This window comes from Sceloporus occidentalis, unplaced genomic scaffold (assembly GCF_023333645.1).
Source record: "Sceloporus occidentalis isolate IW3139 unplaced genomic scaffold, rSceOcc1.0.p SCAF_10, whole genome shotgun sequence".
Lineage (NCBI taxonomy): Eukaryota > Metazoa > Chordata > Lepidosauria > Squamata > Phrynosomatidae > Sceloporus > Sceloporus occidentalis.
In genome coordinates, this window is record NW_028316990.1 from 5,831,634 (window position 1) to 5,852,361 (window position 20,728).

Sequence of the window (20,728 nt, forward strand, 5' to 3'; positions counted from 1 at the left end):
GAAAAGAGATTCCACCTAAACATTAGGAGGAACTTCCTGACTGTAAGAGCTGTTTGCTTCCCTTGGAGATTGTGGTGGAGTCTCCTTCCTTAGAGATCTTTAAACAGAGGCTGGATGACCATCTGTCAGGGATGCTTTGATTGTGATTTCCTGCATGGCAGAATGGGGTTGGACTGGATGGCCCTTGTGGTCTCCTCCAACTCTACGATTCTATGAATCTATTATTCTATAGGGTAAAGCTTTTCATCCATGTGGGCTAGTAGAAAGCAGATGAGGGTAAGGAAAGCAGGAGTGAGTGTTTAGATAGAACCAAGAAGAGATCAGAGCAGCAGTCAACAGAAAGTTCAGCACTTTTCAGGGAATGTGTGTGAGACTGCAAGATCAGCCGTTTATGCTCCTCAAGATTATTTTGGCTTCCGGCTATATGCTACAGCTTTAAGAAAAGTTCTGTTATTCAGTCTATTAATGTGTTTGATTATTTTTCCCCATTCTTTTGTGTGAGATGATAATAGCACTAACTCTAAAATGGGTTTCCAGAATAATTTAGAAAGTCTGATTAAAGTTCTCCCCTCCAGACACACACACACCCTAATAGTCACTGATAAGACATTCTCACAGAAAAGGGATTTAGATAAACTTTTGTGACTATGTTATCCAGAATCAACTAGAAGATTGAAGGCTCTTATATAAATATGGAAAATGGTAATGGATGAAGGGTGAACTCAGAGTGAGGTGAAACAGACAAGTCAATGTTTTGCCAAAGGCGAGAAGTTCTTTTAAGAACAAGAGCAATAATGACACCTGTAAGAAAGGTTTAAAGCTCTATTGCCAACTGCACAGAAATGGTGAGGATACGGAAAAACCTGTTGGACGGTCTCACGTTCTCGGCTCGACAACTAGGAATCCTGGTACAGCAACAGAGAAATCTCCTCTTACCCACAAGTACACAACGTCACCACCCAAGTTTTGTGCTGAAGCTCCTTGAGCATTGCCCATTTCGTGTAAAGAAAATGGCTTTTTGCATGGATAAATGTGTTTTCCCTCTGCAGAATAATTCCTCTGCAAGACTTCAGGACGTTTGGATATGGGGAGAATATTGCAGGGTAATTGCTTTGTTTTACACCAGGGAGAAAACTAGCGCAATTATTTGCCTTTGCATGGAAGGATGAAAGAGTTAAGGATTTGCATCCCTAGTGCAAAGGCAGCAAATGCACAACTCCACAACTTTATGCTGAATGTAGCAATAGCAAGTACATTTCCATACCGCTCATCAGTGCACTTAAGCGCTCCCTAAGTGGTTTGCAATGTGTAAGCCAATTGCCGCCAACAATCTGGATACTCATTTTAGCAATCTATGGAAGGATTCAAGGCTGAGTCGACCCTGAGCCCCTGGCTGGTATTGAACTCGCACCCTTATGGTTTGTGAGTGAGTGGCTGCAGTACATGCATTTCACCACCGTGCCAACAGAGAATGTATATGTGATGCGCTGAACAAAAATGTCCATCTTTTTTCCATAAGGGTGCTTACATATCCCTAAGTAACCAACCGGAAGTTTGACCATTATATCTAGAGTAGTGATGTCCAAACTCTGGCCCTCCAGGTGTTTTGGACTTCAGCTCCCAGAAGCCTCAGCAACCTTGGCCAATGGTCTGGGATGTTGGGAGCTGAAGCACAAAACACCTGGAGGGCCAGAGTTTGGACATCACTGACCTAGAGTAAACACATTGAATTAAAAGGATTTGCTTACTTGTTGTTCCACTGTTCAACAACTGCCCCAGTTGTGAGATGAGTGGGTCCCTATGCCATCTCTTCTCACTTGATGAGCCCAGGAGAAGTGGTGGCATGCTAAGCAGATTCTGCAGTTATGGAAGTGGCAGTGGCAGCTCTGGCGATAGGCTATCTCCTTTCCCTGTGCATGGTGAAGGGGGAAGGTGTGATGCCTGGCATGAGAACAGCTGGCTCAGACAGATTCAGGCCAAATCCAGCTGTTTTTATACTGCAAAACTGTGTATTCAACCTGAGGTTTGGGGAAAACACCAGGGTTTCCCTTGACTTTGCCAACTCTGGGACAAAGTCTGGTTAATGGGAAAAACTCTTGGTATTCCAGTGGGTCACTGTTCGTTGTGCAAATAGGTAACATTGGCCTTGGGCTGGGAATGGGGTACTTTTTGCTCATGTGGACAACTCCTAAGAAACCTCAAAGAGTCCTGGTCATCAACAACTATGCTCAGGTCTTGCAAACTCAGGACAGACATGGCTTCTCTCATTGAGTCTATCTGCCTGTAATATGGTCTTCCTCTTTTCTTACTGATTCTCACCGTACCCAGGATCATAATCTTTTCCAGTGAGTCATGTCATCTCATGATATGCCCAAAGTAGTGTAGCAGAAAACAGTGAGGCTAGAGACCTTGGAGATTTAAGGAAAGCGAGTCTATTTGGTTACGCCAGCAGGCCTTGCAAGAAACAGCTTTCAAAACTTTGCAGAGCCCCGAATGAAGCATTTTGAGCACTTTTATAGGAAACCCAGAAATACATCGAGCAGTTTCCCTCCTCCTCTCTTGGCTAACTTACTTTCACAATATTCAGCAAGAAAGTTGTTTACTGTGCAGGAATTGTTATGGAACGTAGCATAATGTTTATAGAACAGGCAGTTAGAAAGCTGAATGATCATAAGCATTGCCGAAAGACGGGCAAAAGGGAATTTAACACCATCATTTTTACTTCTATAAGGTCTCAAGTAGCTATCTAGTCTGACCCCAAATAGCAATCATAGACAATTATTTAAAATGCATTTTTCCCGGCAACATTTCAGGATTGATCCATATTTTTTTGCCAAGGTTACGACAATCTTGATTAAGGAGGTAAAGAATATTCATGTTATGTTCATCCTTGATGGGAAATAGTATGCCGAAGGAACCATATAAACAAATATTGTCAACAGCAGTGAGTATCTCTATCACTTGCTGAGACAAGATGGACCAATACTTTTTCCCACTGAGTCAAAGCAAAAAATGCACAAATAACTACTATGGGCCCTTGATATCCATTGGTTTGGTTCCAGGCCCCCCCATGAATACCAAAATCCATGGATGCTCAAGTCCCATTAAATACAATGGCATAGTGAAATGAGGTCCCTTATATAAAATAGCAAAAATCAAGGTTTGTTTTTTGGAATTTATATATTTTTGAATATTTTCAAGCTGTGGGTGGTTGAAGAAAAAGAAAATCTGTGGAAATGAAGGGATGATTGCATTATGTTTTGCATAAAACGTCTGCAAACAGCCCTTCACAATTTTGTTTGCTGAAAAGTGCTGACGCATGCACAAAAATGTTAAAAATGAACAAAAACCTCATGCAATCTTGATAGGTTTCATTCTTTCTTGCAAAAAAAAAAGAAAAAGAAAAAGAAATAAGTGAAGATTTACATTCCCAACCCAGACTGGCCGATTTAAAAGTGTTCTTCTGGGTTTTCTAGCTAGGCAAGCAACTTGAATATGAATCCACTCTGAGTTTAGTCCAATTTTTTAAATTAATATTAATTATTGATTTATTTACAATTAAAAACATTGCTTTGTGTATGATTTTACAGTGACTCTTAACCCCTGTCCTCCTCCCCCCATGCTTGTTACTCTACCAGATTTACAGCCAATATTCCTCTATTCTTTCTTCTTGATATCTTTATCTCTTATATTTAATATATTATTCTGGTTGGTGTTCAAACTGTGCAGGTTCTTGAATTCTTTTTGCTTCTTGTTTAGTAAAATAAAAACCCTCTTTGAAATATTATTGCTTAAATTGACCATCTTTCTTTTACAGTTTTTGACTCAAGATTCCCATATGCGTTCTTCTTTAACCACCTCCCTTTTCAGTGGCAGCGTTATTTTATCCATTTCAATTGTATCCAGTGATTTTTTTCAACCAGTCATCAATATTTGGCATTTCAATACCTCTCCTTCGGACAAATCCACCGCCTGTGATAGAAGGAACTTTCGTCCAAATTTTAAAGACGCTGTTCGTTGTCCTGAAACTACAGGATCAAAATTCAAAATGACCTGAACAGACTAGAAAACTGGGCCAAAGCTAACAAAATGAAATTCAACAGGGAGAAATGTAAGGTACTGCACTTAGGGCAGAAAAATGAAATGCACAGATATAGGATGGGCGACACCTGGCTGAATGAAATGACATGTGAAAGGGATCTGGGAGTCCAAGTAGACCACAAGTTGAACATGAGTCAACAGTGTGATGCGGCAGCTAACAAGGCCAATGCAATTTTAGGCTACATCAATAAAAGTAGAGTGGCTAGATCAAGGGAAGTCATAGTGCCACTGTATTCTGCTCTGGTCAGGCCCCACCTGGAATACTGTGTCCAGTTCTGGGCACCACAATTTAAAAAGGATGTTGAGAAACTGGAGCGTGTCCAAAGGAGGGAGACTAAAATGGTGAAGGGTCTGGAAACCATGAAGCCCTATGAGGAACGATTCAGGCAGCTGGGGATGTTTAGCCTGGAGAAGAGAAGGTTAAGAGGTGATATGACAGCCCTGTTTAAATACTTGAAGGGATGTCATGTTAAGGAGGGAGTAAGCTTGTTTTCTGCTGCTCCAGAGAATAGGACCAGAACAATGCATGCAAGCTCCAGGAAAAGAGATTCCACCTCAACATTAGGAAGAACTTCCTGACAGTATGGGCTGTCCGACAGCGGAACAAACTCCTTCCTCGGAGTGTAGTGGAGTCTCTGTCTTTGGAGGTCTTTAAGCAGAAGTTGGATGGCCATCTGTCAGGGATGCTTTGATTGAGAGTTCCTGCATGGCAGAATGGGGTTGGACTGGATGCCCTTGCGGTCTCTTCCAACTCTATGATTCTACAGAGTTCAACACCTGGGATAGTGACTTTCATGTTCAGACTCAACTCTGGAGTGGATTTAACACTCACACTGCAATGAGACCCAAATGCTTCCTCTGGGATTAATCTATACTCTATGTATTTAACAAAAGGTGGGGGGGGGGAACACCTTAAAGCTATTTTTATTTGCCATTTATAGCCTTTATTTTCCGTATACTGCGACAGAATGAATAATGTGAATCTAGTATACTTAGCTGGGTGTTTAATTCAGCCTTAACTGTATCCATTTATCTCTGGCTTCTTTTGTGATGTCCCTCCTTCTCCCCCAGCAAAGTTGTTAACAGTTTTCAGTTTATGGCCTTGACATTTGCTTGTTTTTCTTTTGAAATTCGGGTGTATTTTGAGTAATTGGTTATAAATAATACACGGGTATAAATAATACACAGCAGCCATAAGTCACGAGAACGGACTAGAGGTCATTTTTCATTCCTCATACTGTATTAACCAGAGGATCTTTAAAACGTGTAGAAAAGGGTGACAAGTAAACAAGACAGAATAAATTAAAAAACCTTATATCTGTAGCTGGAAAAATAAGTCCATCTTTGCAATGTGATTGAGCTCTTTTTTCAAAAATGGTGGGGAAAAGAAAAGAATTCCTATCATTAATATAAGATAAAGAGGACAGAGAACCCCAATAGTCTAGGAATGAAATGCACTGAATTAAAGATAGTGTTTTAATTAAGTGCACGAAAGGGTGACTTTTCAGCTCATATTTCAAATGCTCCACTGTCTTTTCATCCATTCTCCTCTCTCTGAACTTGGCTTCATAATATATCAAGAACAAAAGGAAACGTATAGAAGCCTCCCTTTTTTGAAAATTCAATTAGTCCAGCCATAAGTGAGAAAATGATTTCTTTCTCATTAAAAGGAATTCAGTCCTCAGCCCTTGTGATACAAGAGAGAGAGAGACAGAGAGACAAACACACAGGAATCTTGACAATCCTGCCTTTGTTATGCGCTTATGTGTCTGTAACAGACGAAGTGTCACTATTAGGAGAATTTATCATCTTAACAAGTAATCTTTTATTACAGTTACTGTTTTCTCAGATCTAAAAAAAGGAACATGTTAATTTTGCTTTCCTTTCAGCCTTCAGTCTTTTCCTTTTCTGCCATTTCAAAGATGAGGTGATGTCCCAGAACTTGGGAAAGAGTTTTCTCTTCTTTCTTTCTTTGGCATACCAAGTTGCAGCATGGCTTGTGCTTGCCTAGCATAAATCTGCAGGGCGTGGGTTGTACTTGTGGTCCCTTCTAGGTCTACGATTCTATGATTCTGTGGTGGGTTACAGACCGGCCGTTTGGGGCAGCCTGCACCCGCCCCTTTCCCCGGTGTATCAGGGCCTCAGCTGCTAGAACGGCAGCCTCCGAGGCCCCAATCCGCTACTTTTCAGGCCGCAGGGAAGCGGCAAAAGGCCGCTTCCCTGCGGCCTGGAAAGGGGTGTCCTTGGGGCTTCAAGGGGAGGAGGAGAAAGAGGCCGCTTGGCCCCTTTCTCCTCTGCATCGCTGGCGCAGCCATCTAAAGGCTGTGACTAGTGACACAAACGGCAAAAGGAGCTCCGTTTTGGAGCTCCTTCTGCGGCCGGGGAAAGGGCGCACTATGTGCCCTGGTGCGGCGTGATGACATCACGTCCGCCCCACCCCATATAGAGGCGGCACGCTCATGATGCCGTAATGGCGGTGCCGCCATTTTGTACGGACTCAGTCCGTATTAGGGTTAGGGGTGTCCGGAAGGGACACCCCTTCCTAACCCTAGTATGGACCCAGTCCGTACTTTAAGGCCCGTGTGTAACGGGCCATAATAATGTCTGCATACAGACTTATGTATCAGGAGGGCTATACTGTCCTTGTGTTGAGTGACAACAGTGTGCAACCAAATTTGAAACCTAATGTACAAGCAAATGCCTTCACAACCAAATATACATCTCTGCTTCAGCAACCTTGAAGGCATTCCACATTAACCAATGATGATGATGGTGGTGGTGGTGGTGATCATCATCATCATCATCATCATCATCATCATCATCATCATCATCTTCATCTTCATCATCATCCAACTGCTTCCTTAGAGGAATGTATGCCAGCACAAGACATCAAGAGGATTAGACCCTATTGTTATTATTCTCAATTTGGGTTGACCCATTGAATCCATGAATGGGATACGGTGGCTTAGTGGTTAAAATGCCAATTCTGATGATTGGAAGATCACAAGGTTGGTAGTTCGAGGCCAGAGTGCTGCATGATGGAGTGAGCTCCCACCACTAGTCCCAGCTTCTGCCAACCTAGCAGTTAGAAAGTATGCAAATGCAAGTAGATAGATAGGTACCACTTCTCAGTGGGAAGGTAACAGAGTTTGGTGCAATCATGCTGGCCGTACGGCCACCAGAGCAGTCCTCAGACAACACTGGCTCTTTGGCATAGAAACAGAAATGAGCACTAGACAGCTAAAGTCACTCTAGGAAAGAAGATTTGGAAAACTGCCTGTGCCACACACAGGTCAGGCAGTTTTGCAAGCCAGCCTTTCCAAGGCACATTTAGAACTGAAGACCTTGCCCTCTCCTGAAGAAGCTGGTGACTTGGAGTCAACTCAACAGCCTTCTTGGATAAATAAGGACCATGGAGACTCTCCCTTCCTTTCTTCACAGTAAAGCATCTGTGGCTTTTATACTTCCTAGAAAACCATGCTGAGGCTTACATCAGTGTAATTATGCCTGGATCATAATGACAACAGGATCATGGCCACAATCCTCCTCCCCCCTTTAATAAATGGAAGAATAATTGCAAATACTGCTCATCAATGGCAAAGATACTTGAATTGGGAGGGGAGGGTTACTCTTACTTTATAGTTATGAGACACCATACTTTTCTCCTGTATATAAGGTCCTTGGATTAACTTTGGAAAGTGACAGAAAGTTATTACCACCTGTCAGCTCTTTGTTGACCTAAGGGGAATGAGGTGCTGGTCTGAGTTTTGCTCCGGGAAGACAGGTACCTGCGGAAAGATTGCTTCGAGCAGCACCTTTCGAGATCTCTTTTCATCATGAGAGCAAAAGGTTGCACCAACTGCATGGTGTATAAACTACCCTCTTGGCCTTTCTGTCTGATTACATCCAGCCAAGCTGCCAAAGTAGACTGGCTGTCAGTTGGATGAACTCGGCATTGCCACTGTTTCACATTTTCATATACGAAGCCGATGCAACACTTTCCACCCTCCCATTAAAATAGAATTAAACAGTTTGCAATATAAAACGTATTAAAGTAAGTGACAATTTAAAACAGTGATAAATAAACAGACAAAGAATAATAAGACAGCAAAACAGCAACAAGATCAATACATTACTTTTTCCTTTTTGGTGATCAAGCATCCATTCAGGAAAGGCTTGCTGGAAAAGATCCCTCTTAAAAGCTTTTTTAAAGCTGTTTAAGATGGTTATGTGACGGATCTCATCCGGCAAGCCGTTCCATAATCTGGAAGCGATGGCTGAGAAGGTCCTCTGGGCAGTTATAGACAACCTAGTTTTTATTGGTTGTAGCAAATTTCTCCCAGAGGACCTGAGTGTGCTGCATTGATACTACAAAGCTTCTCCTAGTGCACGCCTAACACATCCCCCTTTCCAGTGCGGCTGCCCGCATTCCCATCCCAACAGCCATTTCAATGTCAGTGGAGATTTGAGAGAGCAGCAGAGATGTGTCCAGCGTCCTTTTAGCTTGGGGAAATAGTTGAGGTGGAAATAAATGCTCAGGAGTGGACAAATGCAAGAGCGGGTGGGAACCGTTTCTGGTGATGTATTCAAGTCTTTTACACCAAGTCCCAAGTCTGCCACTTGAAGTCTCAAGTCAAGTCTCAAGTCTGGGAGCCAATTTTTAACAGACAAAAAGGAGGAGGTGGTGTGAGCATGTCCATAGTTCAGTAACTAGACAATCAAAATAACTGTGTGTATGTGTGTGTGTGTGTGTGTATATACACATACTGTGTGACCCTGTGTGTGTAAGGAGTCCCATGTTAATATGTGTATTGTCACACAGTGTGTGTGTGCGCACACACACACACACACTTTTCCAGGTCAGCATTCTCTGAAGATGCCAGCCACAGATGCTGGTGAAACATCAGGAATACACTCTTCTAGAACATGGCCACATAGGCCAAAAAACCCACAAAAAACTATGGATGCCGGCTATGAAAGCCTTCGACTTCCCAATCAAAATGACGTGTACAAAGTTGGGGGGTAAATTCTCAGAAACAGCAAATGTGTTAAGTGATGGGTTTCAGTTGGACTGATTCTTTTAAAACTGTGGAGATAGTCTGCTGAGTAGACCTCACCTCCCACTCGTTGCCTAATGCATTTTCTCTTTCTGGATGAAGTTGGACCAGAAAGTCAGTTTCTAAAAAATATACAAGTCTCGAGTCATGTTGAGTCAAGTCGAATCAGTGCCTCATTTATTGCCAATTTGAATCCAAGTGAAGTCACTTGGCAACTTGAGTCTGAGTCCAGTCTGAGTTGATCAACTCAAGTCTACATCACTGACCATTCCCTCCCTCACTCCTTCAGTGGGCTGCCATATTTCCGTATGCTAGAAATGATATAAAATCATTTCCAGGTGCCCTTTTGGCAAATATGTGGCCACATTTTTGTTCCTAATTTGCAGCCATTTGGAAGTGTTTGGGGCCTATTTGAGGGGGTGAAAAAGTCACCTAAAACATCAATGCAAAGAAAGAAAGAAAGGAGAGAGAGGGGGGAGGTCTGGAGACTTTGAGGGACACTTCAGAGGCTTTGTTTTGGAATCCTAAGACCCACATGCAGCCCATACTCTGCACTTTGTCCTCCCCTCCTTTATTTTTTTAGAGTATGCATACCCTTTTCTTAAGCCACAAAGGCTCCCAGAATGGCTCAGAATACATCCTTTGCCTGGATGGACAGTGTCAGGCATCCTTAGGGAGCTGCCAAAGGTCCTTGGGCTGACTTTATTGCTTTGAATCCAAATAAAGGAAAATAACTGGATGCATCTCTACACTTTCTGCTGCTCTCCACTGAGAGAGCTGTCATGGGAGCGAGGGCACTGTCACACTAAAAATAGTGCATTGGTGGGAGGTGGGTTGTTACATGATCAGAACAGAATTAAGGCCTCTGCAGTGACTCAAAAAAGTAAATTATGATAACATAAGTTGGAAGTATGCCATCCGAAGTCACCAACAGGATGCCAGCCTTGTCTAGTCACACTGTAAAAACCAACACAAGTTTACATTTGGCAGACACTGCTGATGAAGTAGGCTGTAGCCGGAAAAAGCTGGCGTCAAACAACACATGTTAGTGCTGAAGGTGCCATTAGACCCGTTGTCATTTCTGCTGAAGTCAATTTCTGATGGAGATTGGAATCACTGTCTCCACAGATCACTATCTCCACAGTTAACAATTTCATAGTGTGCTACATAAAGATGAGTAACTCTGGATAGCCTATTTCCAAGCAGATTGAGAAGTGGGTGCGTTGGAAATGGTACTGACTCAGATGACTCTACAGCTTACTTTAAAAAGAAACTCTGTCTATCAGTGTTTTGTGTGGGTACATCTTTCTAAAAGTGTGTACTCAACCATCACCATAGGTCAAGTGTGCATACAATTGGTGCACACATTCCAAGCAGGCTAGAATCATGTCTGTTCCATATGCTGACATAAACTCCAGTTATGCTAGCATATGTACTGCAAAGGCCATTATTGGGAGATGTAGTACTTTATCCTAGGATGCTACAGAAGCCAGGTATGATGGTGGAGATGGTAACTCAATGTTGGGCATTTGTGTGCATTTTTAAAAACGTTCTGTTCTTTTGTGCTCATTTTTAATGGATGGCTGTCATGAGTGGCATTTTAGAAACAGATTTCTGTCCAAGGCCATGTTCTGGTCCATCTTTTGTTCTGGGGGGTGTAGATTGGTTTAGCATACATCAACTTGTAGGCCAAACAATGGCCCACTCATCTTTCCAAATAAGAAACAGCAGGGCATAAGAAACAATTGTTGTAGTTTCAGAAGTAAAGAGATTTCATTGTTGTTGATCAAGTCAAGGAAAAGTGTCACTGGGCCAGAAAGCCATGCCTGGTTAACCTCCATATCAAATCCATTGCAAATCTTCAATAAGAGAAATCAAAGGGTCAACTCTGCATCACCTGGTTAGTTAATTCTGCTTGAGATTTATAGAGAACAAAGCATAATCATGTTTTACATATCTTGAATTTGTACATCACAAACTTGGCTGCGGGATAGTCCCTGTGAGGTGAGTCCACCATCAATTCCAGGATGTATAAAATTACTCTGCAGGAGCATAGTCGGAGTTACTTCTGAGTAACCAGGCATGAGTGTGCACTATTAGCCCACAGATTCTAAACCACAAGACAGCATTTTCTATTTTATTTACTTATTTACTGCTTGGTCAGTTTTTATTTCAGTTGCCAGAAATGGAACGCACTGGTGTTGAAAATAATTCATATAAAGGAGTTGTTGGGCTGCAAATAATGTCTCCGGATTCTCGTCTATTCAAGATCTATAGCCTTACTGTATGAGTGTCTTGATTCTGCATACATAATCAATGTGTACACTGTATGCAAATGTCCAATTCATAAAGTCTGTGACTTTTTCCATAGGTAGCCCTCCGGCAACGGGCACAGGGACATTGCAAATTACACTGGAAGATGTTAATGACAATCCGCCCTCCCTTTATCAAACGGTATCAAGCGTCTGCGAAGACATGAAAGATGTGAAGGTCATCCTTGGCGCCTTAGATAAGGATATTCACCCGAATACAGAGCCATTCAAATTTGAGTTGAGCAAACAGTCTGGTCAAGATAAAGTATGGAAAATCACCAGAATCAACAGTAAGTCCATCAGAAATAATAGCACTTCTAATCTTCCACTTTCGTTCTCTCCTCTTTCCGTGCCTTTTATCTCTGCACACTTGTGTTCAGTAAAACTCGTTGTGATTAGACTTTTGATATGGTTTTGATGTTCCCTGCAATTAGCATGTCCCATTAGAGCTGCAGAATGTGTGGGCCTCCAAAGGGTCTTGAATTGAAAATCCCATCAGACCTAGCCAGCATAAACAATGGTGAAGGATGCTGGGAGTTGCAGTCTATCTAGACCTACATATGCCACATCCTTATATTACATCAAAAACTGCTTTTGAGAAACCTCCATAGAACCAAGATTGTGCCAGTCTTGAGCTACCAGCAGAATTCCATAGGATGGCACTATGACAGTTAAAGCAGTACCAAACTGCATTAATTCTGCAGTGTGGTGGCAGCCTCAGAGAAGGTATATCCCCATAGGCAAAGGCGAAATGATCACAGCAGGGCAGAAAGCACTAGAGAGACCCAGTGGATTGCAATGTTGATGTCATCATTTTGCACCTGGCTATGGATACACAGCTAGATGCTTCTCCAAGCCTGCCTCCTCACTGCAAAGTATGGAATGGATATATGGGGTGGCTGGGGGTGGATAAGTTACAGTAAGTTGGAGGGGCTGTAAGTACTGAAAAAGGAGGAAGGACATACCAACCTCAACAGTGTCCCAAAAAGGACACTGGCACATGTCATGATATCCCTAACAGAATTCTAGCCATAGTGTAGCCTTGAAACGAATGGAAGGTGTTAAGAAATAGCTAGTTACCATTGTTTAAACAGGTCCAGCAGATTCAGATTGTATAACAAGCTTGATCTAATCAAAGAAAGGCCAGATTTTGGTGGTGTCAGACATCTCTGACACACATGCTGTTATGCTTCCTTGAAAGGAAACCGCTGTGGGACTCTATTTCCAAAGCAGAGTTCATAAAGAAGAGCTAGTTGAAAGGGACTCAGATTGCATCCCCACCATCCATTATTTCTGCTTACACAGTACCTAGTTCAAGTGAATCCATCTGTTTATGGGACTTCTTGATTGTGTGAATGCAGTGCATCAGTTTCCATGAATGAAAGACAAGAGGAATGGTTCTGATTGTGATCTCCCCACATGGAAGACTTATGCGGTCTGCTATGGATATGTGGCAATAATTCAAGTAGTACCTTCTATATCCTGGCATCTTCCAGGTGTGTTGTACTGTTACTCCCATCACCCATCAACTAAAATGGTTAGTGGGGATGACTGGCATTATAATACAACAGGTGCCAAGTTGAGAAAGGCTACACTATCACAAAAAGAAGAAAAACATTGAGCAAAACTGTACAAAGAACTTGGATCCATCAGAAAAGTGTAAGCATCCTTCAGCAAGAAAACTTTGTTTCAAAACATTTCGCTTCTTCTAGGATTTGTGTTTGCCTCTAACGAAAAAACAGAAACAAAGATCCCTCATTGAATATGTGCAGGTTTTCTGTTCCATTCTGCTGTATAGCACTGAGCATCTTAAGTTCATTTAAACACAGGCCTAACATGTTGGCGAACCATGTGAAGAGAGTCCAACTAAATTTGGGTCACAGCAAAGAGCCAGGCGCTGGAAATTTTTAGATGCTGTTGTTGAAAGCACTGCCTGCAGCCATAACACTCAAATCCTGGCCAAAGTCTCCTTGATGGACTTCAATATTCACCGAGACACAAAGCTATCCAAAACTTTAACTCAACGAAGTCAAGAGACTGACAGATTTCTGCTGGGCAAAGTTGCTTGTAAAATACCCTTTATTTAATTGGCACCAAAAGTTATGCCTAGTGTTTGAAAAGTATTGAATACTGTTCCCTTGATGTGAGTGGGAATTTTGCCATGTCTTCAATGGAAAATGAGTGCCCCAAGGGGATAGCGTCGACTCAGTACATTGCAGTAATTCCAGACAATGGGATAACTAGCACACCTGCTGGTTTCGATTCACAAGAAATTATAGGTCTGGAGGAGTGTTGTCTGGCATGTGTTTCTTTCTGTTAGATCCCAACCTCAGAATGAGATTTTCTTCTTGTTCCTTTGTGACTGCAAATATAGATGTCCTGTCCTTGATAAGAGTTTTAGAAATTGTTCAAGAACAGCCTTCATTACGTGATTTTTGAAAGTTGTTCAGTGGAACAGCTCCAACAACAGGTGCTCCAGAAAATTGGGCCTTGGGGATTCTAATCTGAAATGAACAGGCTCTTACAAGCCATCAAATTTCACCCTTCTCTAAATGTTGAAGTCCACTTCTTGGAGCTTCAAATATATCCAAATACAGAAAATTGAAATTTGAAATTTCAATACACATGAAATGTGGATTTTCAGAGGAAATACAGCCAGCCCTCCTCAAAGGCAAGCTTGCCTTCCGCCACTTTGAGGTTATGCAGAAGGCAAGTCCCATTAGAAGTAATGAGGTGCGTACCCGCACCATACGCCCCGCACCCCGCCACAAGCATGTGTCTCATTATTTCCTATGGGGCTTGAGCATACACTCTGGAATAGATCCCCCGCATATAGGGGGGCTGACTGTATATATTTAAATTTGTAAGAGAATACATGCTTCAATATGGGGGTGAGAAGAATCACAGTACAGTACATCTATTAAGCTATTAGGTTGTGGAAGTTTCCCTTTCAACAAAATTTGTCCTTCATCAGTCCATCTGATAAGCTAGACTTAGTCTATGAAAGCTTATGCTACCACCTTCTTTTTTTCAGTTAGTCTCAAAGGTGTTACAAGATCCCATTGCATCTAAACCATTTGGTTGTGGAAGGCTGTCTTACAATAAACATAGAAGCAGTGGATGCTGGTGGCTTCCAAAATGAAACTCGGAGTTTTCATCCAAATTTTACATGAGTTACCCAGGGCTGCAGCTGGCGGAAGGCAAAATGAAGCTATTGCTTCTCCCATATAAGAATTCTAACCACTAATGAAATTTTCAGAGATAGTATGTCATTCCTTTAAGACAGTGATGGCTCCCAAATCCTGGCCTTCCAGGTGTTTTGGACTTCAGCTCCTAGAATCCCAGACCATTGGCCAAGATGACTGAGGCTTCTGGGAGCTGAGGTCCAAAACACATGGAAAACCAGAGTTTGGGAATCACTGTGTTTAATATAACTTGTCCAAGATCACCCAGTGGGTTTTTATGGCTGGGAGGAGATTCAAATCCTGGTCTTCTAGAGTCTTAGCCCAGCATTTCAATGGCAACACCAGACTGCCTCAATAGCACTTGACACCATTTGATAAGAATGTTGCTATTTTGTTTTTTTCAAAAATCCCTAACTATTCCCTCCTTATTTCTCGTAGATACCCATGCCCAAGTCATCCTGCCTCAAAACTTGAAGAAAGCCAACTACAACATCCCTATTTTGGTGACAGATTCTGGGAAACCTCCTCTAACTAACAGTACAGAACTGAAAATCCAGGTGTGCTCCTGCACGAAATACAAATTTGACTGCAGCGCATCATCCACCCTTCACGTCAGCCTGGTCCTAGCCTTCACTTCGCTCTTCAGTTTATTTTGTAAGTTTTCCTGACAATCACTCATGACATCCATAATCATACTTAAGGCAAACCCTGGAAGAGAAAAAGGAACCTTACCTTGGGAAGGCTTTAGCTCTTGGAATCCTCTGCCATTATGGCTCATGGCAAGCAAACCCAGCTCTTAAGACAGGTTGCCTTGGTTCTTTTGTCCAAGCCTCTGGAATGGAAAAAAGTGGGGAAAATTCAATAATTCAGAAAATAAATATTGGCTTCAGGTCTGAGCTTTCAGCTCCCTCTCCACACAGTGCACCTCTTTCCTATATCAGTCTCTTCCCCAACAAATGAGTTACTTGGCCATAACAACCCACAATTATGAGTCAGTCAGGGGCAGTACAGACGGGTGGCTAGAAGTGGCCTCTTCCTGCCCTGATCAGTGCTGTGGCACCTATCTGCCCCAAAAGAAGCTGCTCTGGGCAGCTTCCTAAAAGAGGCGTCACGGTGCACTTGTGAACCATGAGGACGCCCCTTCTGGCCAGTGCCGTTTGGGTGCTGTACCCAGTGCACGTCATCATGGTGTGCACCGTGTGGACGGGTGTACGCTCTGTAGGCAGTGGAGCATGTGAATGCTCCTCCCTAGTTCATCCCTAGTACACAGTCAGGCCGGCACAAAGTACCAGTCTGTACTGCTCCTCAGTCATTTATTAATGCTTAGACCAAAGGTTATTCACATACAAAGTGTTAAAATACAATACAGCATCCCAATAAATATTGACCTAGTAGCCTTGTGGATATTGACTCCAAGTTATATACTAAATATTTGCTAAATAAATTGAAGTACCAGGAAACTACGAATCATGTCATTCACCCTGAACAGGGGGGCTTTAGGAAAGGACAAGGTACTACTGACCATTGTATGACTCTTTATTTTTTTAGCCCAACATAGTCCTACCGACTATGAGCGTCTCTACATTTGCCAAAAGTATTGCTCCAGAGTATTCTGGGACCAAATTCCACTTGAATCCCCCCTTACCTGCTGCAGCAAAACATGGCAACAATGTCTTCCCGTGTGGTCGCTGTGAGCTGGCTAGCACCACCACTCGGGTGCAAGTTGCTCTGAGGTCAAAATATGATGTCCAGCCAGACCCCAGAGTGACTTGTGCCCATCATTCAGCAGTGATACTCATAGAGACCACAAGGTAAGGTCCAGTCATCACTGTCTTTTGCGCTGGGTTTTCTGGAAAACCCAGAACAACAGCTAAGTCTTTTTTAATGCAGGGCAAGGGGTGGAAACCCTAGATTGGGTCCAGGTTTTGTGTGAACAACCCAGACCCAATTTGGGGGTTTGGGGCTGTATAGTGTAAACAATATACAGCCAGCCCAGGGAGAACTCAGGGTATATAAGCAATGTAGACAAGCCCTATGAGTTACCATTTTCAATTATCAATGTGAAAGGACAATAGTTAAATATGTTTGCAGTTACTGCAACCTTATCATTGCTTAGCCTCCATGGACGCTAAAGAAAGAGGACTGCTTAAGAAATTTAAGCACTCGATTTTGCTACGCAGCCAAAAGTTGCCCATTTCACTTCTGGGTTTTTCAATTCCACATGCCAAGGTGTTCGTTTTATCACCGCCATTAACTTCAGCATAATCTCTTCTGCAGTCCAAATATTTATCAGAATAATCAAAGATTATGATGCCATAAAAAAACCTACGAGGCCCTTAATGTGCACTGAACAGATGAAATGTCCCCATTGCTGGTGGCAAAGTTATTGGCTTAATTTTGCAACGACCAAAATCTCTTATTTCTTTAGCTTGGTTCTCAGTGCTTATGCTTTATGAGACACTTCTGCATGGGAGGTAAATTCCTCCATCAAATGAAGAAGGGTCCCCCCCCCTTTTTCTGTTTCTTATGCCAAATTTTGTGCATACGTGTGTACATTTGACAATCTGGAGTGGGCACAAATAACGCAATGAGAGAACTATTCAGTACAACTGCAGCCCCACCATGAATCTCTCAACAGAACAAAAACATCTTGATATTATCATTTAAATGAGGCAATTATTATCTAAGCTTGGAATATGTGCCTGTTCAGGAAGTCACTGAAATGATATGTGGTTGGATTCCCCCCCTCCCCATTTTTGAATGACTGAATTTAATGGCTCTGACAAAATGCAGTATGGCAGACTGCTGCCACAATGCATATGCAGCTGCTGCTTGTATTAAAAGAGGTGGGAAATTCCATCTTTTTCAGCTATCAGCATTGCCATTCGATACATTTGTAGAGTCCGATGCATATCAGAAACCCCCTGATGATGTCCGGTCATGCATTAAGAGCCCATAGCACATTGGGGATTGTAGCGCATCGGTCCCGATTTGTTTCAGTCATGATGCACATCAGTCACTTTGCTGGCTCTGCTATGCAGTTACATATCAACAGCCCTCTATCAAATACAGATGTTAGAGCATTGTCCAATTCTATCTCCTGAAGACATAAGTCTGCTTATGAAAACATAAGACCCCTGTCCCCAACAGAATTCTGGCCATTTGCAAGAAAGTAATAATAATAATAATAATAATAATAATAATAAGATTTATTTATAGCCCGCCTTTTCTCAAGGAACCAAACCATGGTGTACTTTTTCTCAGTAATAGTCTTCCTGTGAAAACTGTTTGCAGTTCTGAACTTATTCAGAACAAACTTCAGTTATTATTTTGTGATGGGAAAAAAGCTGTATTCTGTGCAAAAAAAAAAAAAAAAAAAAAATCACCTGTGAGTTTTGCATTGAATAAATCTTGACCTGCAAATACTCTGCTCAGTCCAGAACTTTTCTTATCAGGGCTTCCCAACACAAACATCTACATATCTGACCATTTTTGAAGTGTGTATGAAAATTCTTCCCATCCCAATTCTTTCCTCAACTTACCTGGGAACATCAGGGATTCTACCTGAGCCCTTCTCCGAGGAAATTACGTGAGCAACCAGGGAACTATATCCTTGTAGATGGAGCTGTAGTCCAAAAACTGTTTTAAGCTCCAATGTGAACCACTCCGGTGGAGAAATGAGCTCACAGATGTGTGTTCTGCACAAAACTCACTGCTTGAATTTACCCTCCATTTTAAGTAATGAGAGCCAAGATCGCATTTTGAAAAAAGGGATAATCATGAACAGTTGCTTAGTTTGTTTGAAACCACGTCTTCTTTTGAAGTTGGGGCCAGCCAGGCTGCATAAACTGAAAAGCTGGACTTTAGCAAGCAGCAAATAAAACACTCCATTAAAGTGAAGAGGCAAGGACTAAACTTGATGTGAAGAGATTAAATGAGTTTTGCAGACTCTGCATTGAAATTAATTTGTCAAACTAAGTGTGAAAGGCCTCAGGTGTTCGAGGGAATGGCATATCACACAGATGCCAGGAATGTGATTGCAAATAAGCCTCAAAGATATCCTCGTATTTAACAGTCTATTAATTTTCTCCAGCCTTCCAGTCGAAACGGAAATCCCCAATAGCATTTCCACTCCCCTTGAGACCTCACCCGCTTCCTTGCCGATTTTAGCAATGGACCTAAAGGCCTAAGATGTCACATAGTTCTATTTTCCTCCTGGCTTGCAAAACCTGAAGACTTAAAGCATTAAATGTTTTAATAATTAGAAGTTCAAAACCAAGTTGAGTTAGGACCAGAGGTATTTTTGAAAATACAAGCACAGCTGTGATGGAGGATCCACGTTCAGTCTCGCTATTTGCAACAGTGGGCAAATGCATCCCTCCAGAAAGCCCACAAATAAGCCAGGAAGATGATGGGCTTCCTGTATTTTATTTTTATGCCCCTGACATTCAGAAATAGGACACTGTCCCTTGACATGGAGGTTCTACATGTGGTTCTAATCAGTCCTTTTGAAATCCTCCTGACAACCATAACTTTTTCTCAGATCAGCACCAACTGTTTTTCCCCCCGGTTTTTGTGCAGGCCTCCTCCTGCCCTGTTCTAAAAAGCTGAAATCCTCCCCTTCTTGTTGTTGTGTGTCTTCAAGTCATTTTGTTGGGGGCAATTGGTTTAGAGAGTGCTTAGTTCACTATTAAGTGGGATAGAAATGTAAATGCTGTTGCTCATGGATTTCTGGAAGGTGGTGGTGGTGGTGATGTGTGTCATGTGCCATCAAGTCATTTCTGACTTATGATGACCCAAAAACAAACCTATCCTGGGGCTTTCTTGGCAAGATTTGTTCAGAGGTAGTTTGTCATTGCCTTCCTTTGAAGTAAGAGCATGCGATTTGCCCAAGGTAGGTTTCATGGCCAAGGTGGGAATCAAAGCTTGGATCTCCAGGGTCATAGTCCAACATTCAAACTACTATGTCACACTGACTTAGCTTAGTAGTGTTGTTGTTTTTCATAGAGTGTTCATAGAATCATAGAATCGTAGAGTTGGAAGAGACCACAAGGGCCATCCAGTCCAATCCCCTGCCATGCAGGGAATCACAATCAAAGCATCCCCGACAGATGGCCATCCAGCCTCTGTTTAAAGACTTCCAAGGAGGGAGACTCCACCACACTCAGAGGGAGTGTGCTCCGCTGTCAAATAGCTCTTACTTACAGGAAGTTCCTCCTAATGTTGAGGTGGAATCTCTTTTCTTGGAGCTTGCATCCATTGCTCCGGGTCCTAGCCTCTGGCACAGTAGAAAACAAGCTATCTCCCTCCTCAATATGACATCCCTTCAAGTATTTAAACCTGACTATCATATCATCTCTTAACCTTCTCTTCTCTAGGCTAAACATACCCAGCTCTCTAAGTCATTCCTCATAGGGCATGGTTTCCAGACCCTTCACCATTTTGGTTGCCCTCCTTTGGACATGTTCCAGTTTCTCAACATCCTTTTTGAATTTGTGTTGGAGGACTGTGATGGGCTGATGCTGGGCTTCAGGAGGCACAAGAAATGGGGTCCAAGGGCCACATGCAGCCCAGGAGTAGCATGTTCTCCACCAGTGGGCTAGTCGAGAGGGTCTTTTGTTGGAATAACCTTCTACCTTCTTTTGGGGGTATTCTTGCTGCCTCCTCCCAACATATACAGATCCCATCTCATCTCATTCAACAGGGGATCAACCTCTGTTTAACTTGTTCAGGGAGCTAGAAAGGATGAAGATGTCTGCTTCTGCCATCCCAGTCGTATGTGTCCAAATGTGGATACAATGCAGAATTTCTAAGCTCCTTGTCTCAGCATCCTTTCTCTATCTGTGGACCCTCCAGTGACAGGAACAGATGAAACCAAGGAGTTGTCCTTCTTTGACTGCACCCAGGAAACAGATAAATACACTTAAGGAGTCCAGACTATATTCACGCTGAAAAACAAATGAGGACTGTGTGTAAAAGATAAGTGTTTCTATAAGCCATAGATACTTGATCATTTGGAAATATTACTACTATGCGATTCGTTGTGGATTTTTATCAGCTGTTTCTCAGAGGT

At 42.4% G+C, this 20,728-nt stretch overlaps 1 protein-coding gene across 1 annotated transcript in view; it reads left to right on the forward strand.

The window, feature by feature from the left end:
* CDH13 (cadherin 13) overlaps positions 1-20,728 on the forward strand; it is a 669,381-nt gene that overhangs the window by 644,914 nt on the left and 3,739 nt on the right. Inside the window, exons 12-13 of the mRNA XM_089539817.1 lie at positions 11,530-11,760; positions 15,094-15,309. Coding sequence (XP_089395943.1) covers positions 11,530-11,760; positions 15,094-15,309 — 447 coding nt within the window. The remainder of the gene's footprint in view (positions 1-11,529; positions 11,761-15,093; positions 15,310-20,728) is intronic.